The sequence below is a fragment of the Carcharhinus amblyrhynchos genome, unplaced genomic scaffold (assembly GCF_965287045.1).
Source record: "Carcharhinus amblyrhynchos unplaced genomic scaffold, sCarAmb.v2.hapA scaffold_44, whole genome shotgun sequence".
NCBI classification, from domain to species: domain Eukaryota; kingdom Metazoa; phylum Chordata; class Chondrichthyes; order Carcharhiniformes; family Carcharhinidae; genus Carcharhinus; species Carcharhinus amblyrhynchos.
Window position 1 is genome coordinate 3,677,605 of NW_027649785.1, and position 12,811 is coordinate 3,690,415.

A 12,811-nucleotide genomic window follows, 5' to 3' on the forward strand; every position below is an offset into this window, starting at 1 on the left:
TGAATGGATTTACCTTGAATTAAGTTGATCTTTCTCTACACTCTAGCTATAACTGTAACACTACATTCTGCACTCTCATCTCCTTCTCTATGAATGATATGTTTTGTCTGTATAGCATACAAGACAAGTAGCATACAATACTTTTCATTATATGTTAATACATATGACAATAATAAATCAATCAAAATCAACAGGTCCATTTCTGCCTTGGTGTCGACTATAGCTCAGTGGGTAGCACCTGAATCTTTGCATCATCAGGGACCCGAGTATGATTCCTGGCTTGGGTCCATGTCTGTGTGGAGTTTGCGCATTCTCCCCATGTCTGCGTGGGATTCCTCAGGTGCTCTGGTTTCCTCCCACAGTCTGGAAAATGTGCTGGTTAGGTGCATTGGCTGTGCTAAATTCTCCCCCAGTGTACTCGAACAGGCGCCAGAGTGTGGAGATGGGCGGAGTTTCACAGTAACTTCATCGCAGTGTTAACGTAAGCCTACTTATGACACTGATAAAATAAAATTTAAAAACTTTAACTTTAAAAATCAGATTCATATCCTGCTTCACTGATGTAAGAGCAGTCTTTAAGCTGTTACTCTAGTGCTGGACTGTGAGTGTTGGAGATGCCATGTTTCGGATGAAATGTTAAACAAGGTTCTGCCTTCCCTCTCAGGTTGATATGAGAGATCTCGGTCACTATTTCAGAGCAGTTTTACCCGGTGTCTTGACCAATATCATTCAACTGGTTATGATCACACTTTGTTTGTGGAAGTTTTCCTTCATTGCAATGGGAAGTATTGGCTGTAAAACTTTACAATGTCCTTCAGCTGGTGAACAAAATGGAAGTATTTTTTCCCCTGGCCCATTTATGTGGCTTTGGTTCCAGAGGCCCACCCCTGCAGGGTCTGTCCCTGGGATCAAGGTGGACATGTTGAAATAGGAGAAGTTTAAGCAGCCACCATCCTGCCTGCCTGGGTTAGGATCTCCTGACTGGAGTTTAAAATGTTAACTGGGCAATTTCCCAGAAGGGCAAGGAGTCACTGGTGGGAGTAATCTATAGGTTCCCTAATAGTGGAGTCATAGGGCCCCATTTTACCAATCGGAGCCTAAGGGCCGGATCTGGGCGTAATATTGTATCCGAGCCCGGAATCCTCTCTGCAGCGCGCCCATACACTTCCTGCCAGCTCCAATCCGATCCGTGCTGTGGGCGGGACAGCGCTGCTGGAATGATCGGAGCTCTGAACTGCGCGTGTGCATTTCGAAAAACATCTGAAGCAGCGCACAAAAGAGAAAAACAGCAGAGGCGGGGTGTGGGGGGGAGAGGACGGGGGGGGGGGTAGAGGATGGACTTGGGACAATCTTGCAAACTGAAAATAATGTAGCACCTTCTTTGTGCTGCATAATTATCTATGGGAAAGGTAATTAAACCACAGTGTCCTCGTGAGCAATTAGTGACAGGAAGGATCCAAGGCTGCTCCAGAGGCAGATTAGCTGCACCCAATGTTGCCCGTGCAAATCACATTCATCAGTAGGGGCACATCTGCCATGGAATGTGAGCGATGAGTTGCCAATACAAACTTCTTTATACTATGGTTGATTTCCCAGATTTAGTAATCTCCTTGAATCTTATTTCCAACCAAGTTCCACCATGGGGACAATTCTTCCCAGTTCACCACATGAGTCTGAATATTTGAGCACCTGGCTCAGAATCCAGTTACAGATCACAAATACAGGTCACTAATTGCTCACTAGGGCACTGTAGTTTAATATTCCAAAATTCTGTTGCAAAGGATTGGAGAAATCTAAGTCCCCTATTTGAAAAAGGAGACAAGCAGAATGTAGGGAATTCTAGACCAGTTAGCTTGAAGTCTGTCACTGGGAAACTGTTGTAATCCATTATTAAGAAAATAATAATGGGACATTTGGAAAATCAAAATGCAATCCACCAGAGTCAGCATGATTTTATGAAGGGTAAATCAAGTTTAATTAATTTGTTGGAGTTCTTTGAGGTTGTTAACAAGCAAAATAGACAATGGGGGTTAATAGATTAATAGGCTCTGTAGATATAGTGTATCTAGTCTTCCAGAAGACATTTGATAAGATATTCACAAAAGGTTAATATACAAGGTAAGATCCCGTGGGATTGGGGGTAATATATTAGCTTGGACAGATGTTTGGCTAACCAACTGAAAGCAGAGAGCAGGAATAAATGGGTCTTTTTCTGGTTGGTCTCTTATTTCTAACTGTTCCACCAAGTCAAACAATTGTTATCCCCCCAGTCTCTGATATTGCTAAACCAATTAACAGCAGCATTGAAAGGAAAGGAAAAGCAAGAACAATTTTGTCAACACTTTTTTTTTCTCTCCTGGATTGCTCGGCACGATGTGCAGAGATTAGTTTTAATGCTGGACGCTCCAGGGCAATCCTGGATGGTTGGCAACACTAACCAGTTGAATGTCTGGATGTCTAACCCTTTTCACATGGGGGCTTGGGTTAAAGAACAGATCATCAAATAGGGTGAAAGTGGTTCTTATCCAACTAGAACGCAAACCCTCCAAAGTCAAACATGTCAAAGTCTTGGTCCATCGTTTCGCAGTCAAACGAATTGTAGCCCGAGCAGTCAGCTTCCTGGCAGCCATCAGCCGAGTGAATACCAAGTTCTGTGAAATCCAGGGGCACGGTTTGAGAGGGTTGAGCAGACGACGAGGTCATCATGTAACCAAGGGTGGGACCGGTGGCTGCTCCACCCACCAGCAGACAGGCAGCTCTGACAACCTTACTGGACTGGTAACCGTGCCTCAGGCACCTGGCTGACTGCCTCACTTTACTTCTGCTTGGTTTAACTGCAGATAGAAATGCAAGAAAGATCCGACCAAAAATAAATTAGATACTTTATTAAATGGGCATGAATACCAAAATAAATCAATATCATACACACAGCATGTTTGAGACGATTCAAAAATCCCCTCTGCCTCAGTAAATTAAGACTTGTATTTGATGCAAGCTGCCTTGTAGCCATTGAATTGTTGTTAATGGGGAATGTTGTTCAGAAGAATGAGGGGAGATCTCATTGAGACGTATAAGATGATGAATGGGATGGATAGGATAGAGGTGGAGAGACTCTTCCCGCTCAGAAAGCACAGTAGGACTAGGGGGCACAGCCTCAAGATAAAGGGGGGGCGGTTTAGAACGGAGTTGAGGAGGAACTTCTTCACTCAAAGGGTGGTGAATCTCTGGAATTCTCTGCCCGTTGAAGTGGTGGAGGCTGCCTCGCTAAATATTTTTAAGATGCGGGTTGATGGGTTTTTGATAAGAGAGGGGATTAAGGGTTATGGGGAGAGGGCGGGAAAGTGGAACTGAGCCACGACAGATCAGCCATGATCTTATTGAATGGCGGGGCAGGCTCGAAGGGCTAGATGGCCTACTCCTGCTCCTATTTCTTATGTTCTTATGAAACATGGTGACCAATGTGCAGACAGTAAGGTCCCACACAGCGCAGTATGATAGTGACCAGATAATCTGATCAGTGGTGTTGGTGGAGAGGGTGAATATTGACCAGTACCCCAGAGAGGCTGCAGGGCATTCTGGAAAGGGAGGGTGAACAGTCAGCTGTAATGGTGCATATAGGCACCAATGATACAGGTAAAAAAATGGGATGAGGTCCTACAAGCTGAAATTAGGGAGTTAAGAGTTAAACTAAAAAGTAGGACCTCAAAGGTAGTAATCTCAGGGTTGCTGCCAGTACCACAGGCGAGTCAGAGTAGAAATGTCAGCATAGCTAAGATGAATACGTGGCTTGAGGGATGGTGTCAGAGGAAGGGATTCAAATTGCTGGGACATTGGAACCGGTTCTGGGGGAGGTGGGACCAGCACAAAACAGACGGCCTGCACCTGGACAATATCCTCAGGGGAATGTGTGCTAGTGCTGTTGGGGAGGAGGATGGGAAGCGATGCAGGAAGTCAGAGGGAAGTGAAGTGGGGCCAGAAACAAAAGGCAGTAAGGGGAAAAGTGGAAGGCAGAGAAATCAAAGACAAAAATCAAAAGGGGCTACAGAACAGAGTATGGAGACTCAGTGGAGAGCTCAGGTCCAATAAGGCTACAAGAAATAAAACACAAAGAGAGTGTACGAAACATGACAGTTCAGATGGTCTGAGGCGTGTTTGTTTTAACGCAAGGAGTATGACTGGTAAAGCAGATGAAGTTAAAGCTTGGATTACTATGTGGAATTATGATGTTGCGGCAAGTGCAGAGATTTGAAGGGCAGGACTGGCAATTTGCATTGTGGGGTTTGATGCTTCCGGTGAGCTAGAGAGGGTGACAAAAGAGGTGGGAATGTCGCTTTACTGATTTAGAGAGAATGTCACAGCTAAACAGAGGGAGGACACTTTGGTGGGATCGTGCAGTGAGGCCATATGGGTAGAACTCAGGAACAGGAGTTGGGGGGAGGTGATGACCTAGTGGTATTATCGCTGTACTATTAATCCAGAAACACAGCTAATATTTCCCGAGATCCAGGTTTGAATTCCATTATGGCAGCTGGTTGAATTTGAATTCAAGAAAAGATATCTGGAATTAAGATTCTACAGATGACCATGAAATCATTGTCGATTGTCAGAAAAACCCATCTGGTTCACGAATGTCCTTTAGGGAAGGAAATCTGCTGTCCTTACCCGGCCTGGCCTGCATGTGACTCCAGACACACAACAATGTGGTTGACTCTCAACTGCCCTCCAAGGGTGACTAGGGTGGGCACTGGCCAGCCAGTGACACCATGTCCCACAAGTGGATATTAAAGTAAACGCAATATTAAAATAAACAGAAGCAGTGCAATCACACTGTTGGGATTGTTCTACCGACCTCCCAGTAGCCAGTAGTTGAATTGGAGGAATTGATATATCAGCAGATTATGGAAAGAAATAAAAAGAACAGGGTAGTTATGATGGGCGATTTTAACTTCCCCAACGTAGACTGGGATTCCATCAGTGCCAGGGGGTTTGACAGGGCAGAGTTTGTTCGGTGCGTCCAAGAGAACTTCTTGAGGCAATATATAGGTAGTCCAACTTGGGAAGGGACTATCTTAGATCAGGTTCTGGGAAACGGACAGGTGATTGATGTCTCAGTCGGAGACCATTTTGGGAACAGTAATCACAGTTCTATAAGTTTCAAACTACTTGTAGAAAAGGATAGAAGTAGTCCAGAGTGGAAGTACCACAACAGTATTAGGCAGGAGCTAGCGACTGTAGATTGGGGGTGGATGTTTAAGGTACAAGTGTTAGCGTGGATTGAGGATTGGTTATCTAACAGGAAGCAGAGAGTTGGAATTAATGGATGCTTGGATCAATGGGGCAGGCTTGAAGGGCTAGATGGCCTACTCCTGCTCCTATTTCTTATGTTCTTTTCTGGTTGGCAGTTGGTGACTAGTGGAGTGCCGCAGGGATCGGTGCTGAAGCCCCAACTGTTTACCATTTACATAGATAATCTGGAGGAGAGGGATGACTGTAGGGTAACAAAATTTGCTGATGACACGAAGATGAGTGGAAAAGCGAATTGTGTGGAGGGCGCGGAAAGTCTGCAGAGGGATCTGGATAGGCTGAGCGAGTGGGCGAGGACCTGGCAGATGGAGTATAAATGTTGGTAAGTGTGAGGTTATCCACTTTGGAAGGAATAATAGTAAAAGGGACTATTATTTAAATGATGAAAAATTACAACATGCTACTGTGCAGAGGGACCTGGGGGTCCTTGTGCATAAATCGAAAAACTCAGTCTGCAGGTGCAGCAGGTGATCAAGAAGGTGAATGGGATGTGGGCCTTTATCGTGAGGGGGTGGAGTATGAAAGTAGGGAGGTCTTGCTGCAACTGTACAGGGCACTGGTGAGGCTGCAGCTGGAGTACTGTGTACAGTTTTGATCCCCTCATTTGCGAAAGGATATATTGGCTTTGGAGGGAGTACAGAGAAGGTTCACCAGGTTGATTCCGGAGGTGTTTTCTGGCTCACTTGTTTTACTTTTGAGCTTCTGGGGATTCCCTTGAATGTTTGTATAAGGATGTGCATGGTATTGATGTTTTTCTCTTTTAATCCACAGGTGATTCGGTCCGCCTTGTTGTCCAACAAGGGGCATACATACGGTGGGTCGTGCGAGGGCTGCTCTTGGATGTTTCGAAAGTAGCCTAGTGCTTCATGTCGTTAGTGTACGCTTAAATTGGACCAACTGACGGGCAACTCGACAGCTCAGTGACTATCACTGTTTGCTGTGCAGATACATGGATTTGGGCCGGTGTCTGTGGGGGTTTGTGCAATCTCCCCGTGCTTGCGTGGGTTTTCTCCGGGTGCTCTGGTTTCCTCCCACACCCCAAAGATGTGCTTTTAGGCTGATTGGTGTAACAAATTGTCTCTAAATTAGTCTCCCCTCAATCTGGTTTCCAATGTGGAGTGCCATAAGCATAGACAAGGGTCATGGGTGGAAGAGGGGACTCACGATGTTGAAATGGCGGCGTGGGCTCGTTGGGCCGAAGGGCCTGTTTCCCGTGCTGTGTTGTTCTTTGTTCTTTATGAGGGGGTTAGCTTATGAGGAGAGATTGAGTAGATTGGGCTTCTACTCGCTGGAGTTTAGAAGGCTGAGAGGGGATCTTATGGAGACAAATAAGATAATGAAGGGGCTAGATAGGGTAGAAGCAGAGAGATTATTTCCACTTAGAAAGGAAACAAGAACTAGAGGGCACAGCCTCAAAATAAGAGGGGGGACAGTTTAGAACAGAGTTGAGGAGGAACTTCTCTCAGAGGGTAGTGAATCTTTGGAATTCTCTGCCCGTTGAAGTGGTGGAGGCTACCTCGTTGAAATGTTTAAGTCACGGGTAGATAGATTTCTGATCGATAAGGGAATTAAGGGTTGGGGGAGCAGGCAGGTAAGTGGAACTGATCCACTTCAGATCAGCCATGATCTTATTGAATGGCGGGGCAGGCTCGAGGGGCGAGATGGCCTACTCCTGCTCCTATTTCTCATGTTCTTATGTTTGAGGGTAAATCCACATCCCATATGGGGGAGTTCTCGGCCTTTTGGCTAAGATCAAGTGTAGTATCGACATGCTATGCTTGGTTGAAGTCATTAGGTTACATTTCAGTTTCATTTGAAGCAATTTTTTAAAGTGGCATCTGGGCCTTTGGGCTAAGATGCAAAGCATTGGAGGAGGAGCTTTGCCTGCTCCAATCAGCTTGAACCATGTAGGTCAAGCCCCAGACAGGAGGTGAGAGTCCTGTCTTGTCAGCTTGGATCGGGAATGTCCCAACTTGTTGGGGCTCTGAGTTGGACTTCTTTGAATTGGATTAAAAAAAGTCAATTGTTAACAATATGTCCTTGTAAAAATGAAGAATAAAGATGACAAGGTTTGGGAACCTTGGATGACAAGAGAGATTGTGAGCTTAGTTAAAAAAAAGGAGGTATACATAAATTTCAGGAAATTGAAAACAGATAAGGCTCTTGAGAAATACAAAGATAGCAGGAAAAAGCTTAAACAGAGACTTAGAAGAGTAAAATGTCCTTGGCAGGATTAAGGAGAATCCTAAAGCTTTTTATGCCGATATAAGGAGGAGGAGGGTAGCTGAGGAAAGGGTAGATCCACTCCAGGACAGGGGGGGAAGTTTGTTTGTGGAGCCTGGTGAGGTAGGTGAGGTCCTTAAAGAGTTTTGCATCAGTATTCACAAAGGAGAGGGATGTGGTGGATGGTGAGTGTAGAAAGGAGGATGTTGACATTCTAGGATATGCTCAGATAGGGTCTATCTCAGATTACCGAGAGAGATGAGGGAAGAAATTGCTGAGGCCTTGGCCAAAATCTCTTTAGCCACAGGTGAGGTACCAGAGGATTGGAGAGTAGCTAAAATTGTTCCTCTGTTGAAAAAGGACAGAAGAGACAACCTGGGAAATTATAGGCCTGTGAGCCTTCCATCAGTATTGGGAAAATTATTGGAGAAGTTTCTTAGGGACAGGATGTACTCACATCTGGAAGAAAATAAGTTTGTTAGAGATAGGCATCATGATTTTGTGAAGCAGAAGTCTTATCTCACTAACCTAACGGAGTTCTTTGAGGAAGTGACAAGAAAAATTGACCAGAGCAGGCGGTGGATGTTGTTTACATGAACTTTAGTAAAGCCTTCGATAAGGTTCCTCATGGCAGGCTGATACAGAAGGTGAAGTCATATAGGGTCCGAGCGAGCTGGTAAGATGGATACAAAACTGGCTTGGGTATAGAATTCAGAGAGTCGCAGTGGAAGGGGACTTTTCTAACTGGAGGTCTGTGACAAGCGGTGTTCCACAAGGATCAGTGCTGGGCCCCCTGTTGTTTGTAATTTATATGAATGATTTGGAGGAACATGTAGGTGGTGTGATTAGTAAATTTGCAGATGATACAAAGTTGGGGGAGTAGCGGACAGTGAGGAGGATTGTCAGAGGATACAACAAGATATAAATCGGCTGGAGGCCTGGGCCAAAATATGGCAGCTGGAATTTCATCCGGACAAATGTGAGGTGATGTGATTTGGAAGATCTACTGCAGAAGGAAAGTGTACAGTAAATGGTAGAGCCCTTAGAAATATTAGCATATAGCAGGATTTAGGTGTGCAGATCCACGGTTCCCTGAACAGGTGAACAAGATGGTCAAGAAGGCATGTAGTCTGCAGACCTTCATCGGTCGAGGCATTGAGTATAGGAATTGGAAAATCATGTTGCAGCTGTATAACACTTTGGTTAGGCTGCATTTGGCGTATCGTGTACAATTCTGATCGCCACACTACCGGAAGGACATTGATACATTGGAAAGGGTGCAGATGTTGCCTGCTTTGGAGGATATGGACAATGAAGAAAGGTTGAACAAACTTGGATTGTTATTATTGGAGTGTCAGAAGGTGAGGGGGAAACCGATAGAGGTTTACAAGGTTACGACAGGTTTGGATAGAATGGAAAGTCAGAGTCCTTGGTCAATTCTCAGGGGCATAGGGTGAGAGTGAGAGAGAGAAAGTTTAAAAGAGACGTAAGGAGCAGGTTTTTCCACACAGAGGATAGTGAATGTTTGGAATGCACTGCTGGAGGAAGCAGATTTCATAAGTGTTCAAGAGGCATCTGGGTGGATACGTGGATAGACAGAGAATAGAGGGATATGGACCACACAGAGGCAAGAAAATATTAGAATATCAGGCATCTGTGTCAGCACAGACTGGGTGGGCCGAAGGGCCTGTTCCCGTGTTCTTTGTTCTTTGAAAGCGTCCCTTCTTTCTGGATTATACCATGGGATCTTTAACACCAGCCTACAGGGACAAACAGGGGCCTTGGTTTCATCTAACAGGTAGCATAATGCTATCTCAGTACTGCACTGAAGTGTAAGCTGGATTAAAAACAGAAAATGCTAGAAAGTCTCAGCAGGTCTGACAGCATCTGTGAAGAGAGAACAGAGTTAATGTTTGGAGTCTGGGTGACCGTTTGTTAGAGCTGAATATTGTGCTCCAAGTTTTTTCAACCTTTTGACTCAGTCACAGCTGACACTGTGGTGGGTGCATGTTGGGTGCTGGTAGAGATAAAGAACAAAGAAAATTACAGCACAAGAACAGGCCCTTTGGCCCTCCAAGCCTGCACTGACATATTGCCCCACTGAACTAGAACCCTCTACTCTTCCAGGGACCATATCCCTCTATTCCCATCCTATTCATGTATTTGTCAACTCGTCCTTTAAAAGTCACTATCGTATCCGCTTCCACTACCTCCTCCGGCAGCAAGTTCCAGGCACCCACCAGACTCTGTGTAAAATACTTGCCTTGTGCATCTCCTTTAACCTTGCCCCTCGCATCTCAAATCTCTGCCCCCTAGTAATTGACTCTTCCATCCTGGGAAAAAGCTTCTGACTATCCATTCTGTCTATGCCCCTCATAACTCGCCACTGTACTTACATTCAAGGATCTCAAAACCACCAGTGCCAGTTCTGAATGCTACCAAGTCACTGAAGCTGCCATGGCGTTTCCAGAACCAAGCAGCCCTAGACACCCCCTTCCCTCAAACCCATCCCAAGGTCCTACAAGGTTGGCTGGTGTTCCCTGACCCGCATGGATGTGGGTCCATGTGCCAGCGTGCAGAGCTCAGGGATTTATTACATTTGGGATAGACGGTACAGGCTTCAGCCATCGCTGTGCAGAGGAAAGGGAAACAACTCACTCTGCTTCTTGGACAATAACCAGCACAGGGCTTGGTTGGGGTAGGTGGGGTGTGAGGGAGATAGCGGAGTGTGGAAACCCTCAGCCTCAAAAGGGAAATGTTACATTTTGCACCTCGGAAAGATAGTTATTTAACAATGGAAAACTATTTTCCAAGTCAGTTGAAAGATATATTCAGTGTGAGGACACATAGCAGCAAACTGAAGTCTCATAGAATCCCTACAGTGCAGAAGGAGGCCATTCAGCCCATCGAACCCTCACTGGCAACAATCTCACCCAGGCCTTAACCCGGTAACTCCCAAATATTTACCCTGCTCCTCCTCCCATGTTAATTCCCCTATCAACCTAACCCACACATCTTTGAGATGTGGGAGGAAACTGGAGCATCCAGAGGTGACCCACGGGGGAACATACAAACTCCACACAGTCACCCAAACCTGTTTCCCCGGTGCTGTGAGGCAACAGTGCTAACCACCGTGCCACCGTTCCCATCCACAGTTAATGCAAAACAATACTGCACAAACTGATCATCTGGTTTAACAATATTGCTGGAGTATAAATATTGTCCAGGGGGCCAGGAAAACCTCTTGTATTCTTCAGAATGCAGTTATAAAATATTTTCCATTCACCTGAGGAAACATCAGTTGGTTTAATCTCTCTCCTGAAAGACAGGCCCTCAGGCAGCATCTCACTGCGCTGTAAAGTCCAATTTGGTTATTTGTTGGAATGCAACTTGAAACCGCAGCTTTCTAATTGCAAAGTGAATGTGCTACTGTCTGAGTCATGGCTGATAGGTCAAGTGTTTTGAAGGCATTCCACTTTTGGGTTTGCAAGTAGGGAATCTTGCCTGGGCCAACAGATTAGAGCTGAGGCTGCTGTCCTGTTACTGTCAGGAGCCAAGGGGAAAAGAACAGAGAATGAACAATCACACGGCCTACCTTCATGGCGGTGACACACCATCTCCATTGCAGCCTGCTCCTTTTCTCGGTCAGATATACTGTGTTTTTTATTAATGTGGATCCTGCACAAGGACGCGTTTGGAGAAAAAGACTTTAAAAGAAGAAAGACAAACAAATCAATGCTCAGAGGAACAAATCTGGCAAAGAAATCATAGAAATCATAGAACCCTACAATCCCACCCAGGCCTCCTCCCCATATCCCTATATATTTTACCCACAGACCCCTCTAGCCTGTGCATCTCAGGGCCAATTTTTAGCATGGCCAATCAACCTAACCCGCACATCTTTGGACTGTGGGAGGAAACCGGAGCACCCGGAGGAAACCCATGCAGACACGAGGAGAATGTGCAAACTCCACACAGACAGTGACCCGAGCTGGTCACTCGTCCCTGGAGCTGTGAAGCAGCAATGCTAACCACTGTGCCACCCAAAGATGAGATAAAAACAGATAATTTAAAGTTAATTAATGTCACCAGTAGGCTTACATTAACATTGCAATGAAGTTAGTGTGAAAACCCTGTAGTCGCCACACTCTGGCGCCTGCTCAGGAATACCGAGGGAGAATTTAGTATGGTCAATGAACTTAACCAGTATGTCTTTCGGAGTGTGGGAAGAAAATGGACCACCCGGAGGAAGCCCACGCAGACATGGGGGGAACATGCTGACTCGTCACAGTTACCCGAGGCCAGAATTGAACCCGAGTCCCTGGCACTGTGAGGCATCAGTGCTAACCACTATGCTACCATGCCATCTTAATGAGCATGTACTTAAAAATGTAGCTGGAATGTATCTGAGATTACTGAAGGAAGTAAGAGTGGAAATTGCTGAGGTTCTGGCCACAATCTTCTAATCTACCATAAATATGCAATGGTGCCAGATGGCTGGAGGATTACACATGTTAAGCCCCTGTTTAAAAGAGGGTCTTGGGCTAAACCTAACAACTACAGGTTAGTTAGACTGATGTCGACAACAGGGAAGCTATTAAGAACAATCATCTTGGACAAAATTAATTAGATCTTGAAAAGGTTTTAGCTAAGAAGTGAATTTGAGGAATGATGTGCATTTGGGTGAGTGGGCTAATCAATGACAGATGCAGTATAATTTGGATAAATGTGAGGTTATTGGAAGCAAAAACAAGAAGGCAGATTACTACCTGAATGACTGTAAATTGGGAGAGGGGTGTGTGCAGAGGGATCTGGGTGTCCTTGTGCATCAGTCACTGAAGGTAAGCATGCAGGGGCAGCAGGCGGTAAAGAAGGCAAATAAGAACATAAGAAATAGGAGCAGGAGTAGGCCATCCAGCCCTTTGAGCCCGCCCCGCCATTCAATGAGATCATGGCTGATCTGTCGTGTCTCAGTTCCACATTCCCGCCCTCTCCCCATAACTCTTAATCCCCTCTCTTATCAAAAACCCATCAACCCGCGTCTTAAAAATATTTAGCGAGGCAGCCTCCACCACTTCAACGGGCAGAGAATTCCAGAGATTCACCACCCTTTGAGTGAAGAAGTTCCTCCTCAACTCCGTTCTAAACCGTCCCCCCTTTATCTTGAGGCTGTGCCCCCTAGACCTACTGTCCTTTCTGAGCGGGAAGAGCCTCTCCACCTCTATCCTATCCATCCCATTCATCATCTTATACGTCTCAATGAGATCTCCCCTCATTCTTCTAA

General features: G+C 45.5%; 1 protein-coding gene and 1 pseudogene across 1 annotated transcript in view; one reads left to right on the forward strand and one right to left on the reverse strand.

Annotated features, from left to right (window-relative positions):
- Positions 1-1,967: 1,967 nt before the first annotated feature.
- LOC145337179 (uncharacterized) overlaps positions 1,968-12,811 on the reverse strand; it is a 45,961-nt gene continuing 35,117 nt past the window's right edge. The window contains exons 4-5 of the mRNA XM_080181978.1: positions 11,123-11,234; positions 1,968-2,834 (exon numbers count right to left, since the gene is read on the reverse strand). Of these exons, the coding sequence (XP_080038104.1) occupies positions 2,530-2,834; positions 11,123-11,234 (417 nt within the window). The 3' untranslated portion in view covers positions 1,968-2,529. The remainder of the gene's footprint in view (positions 2,835-11,122; positions 11,235-12,811) is intronic.
- Positions 7,034-7,211, forward strand: LOC145337200 (U2 spliceosomal RNA; annotated as a pseudogene).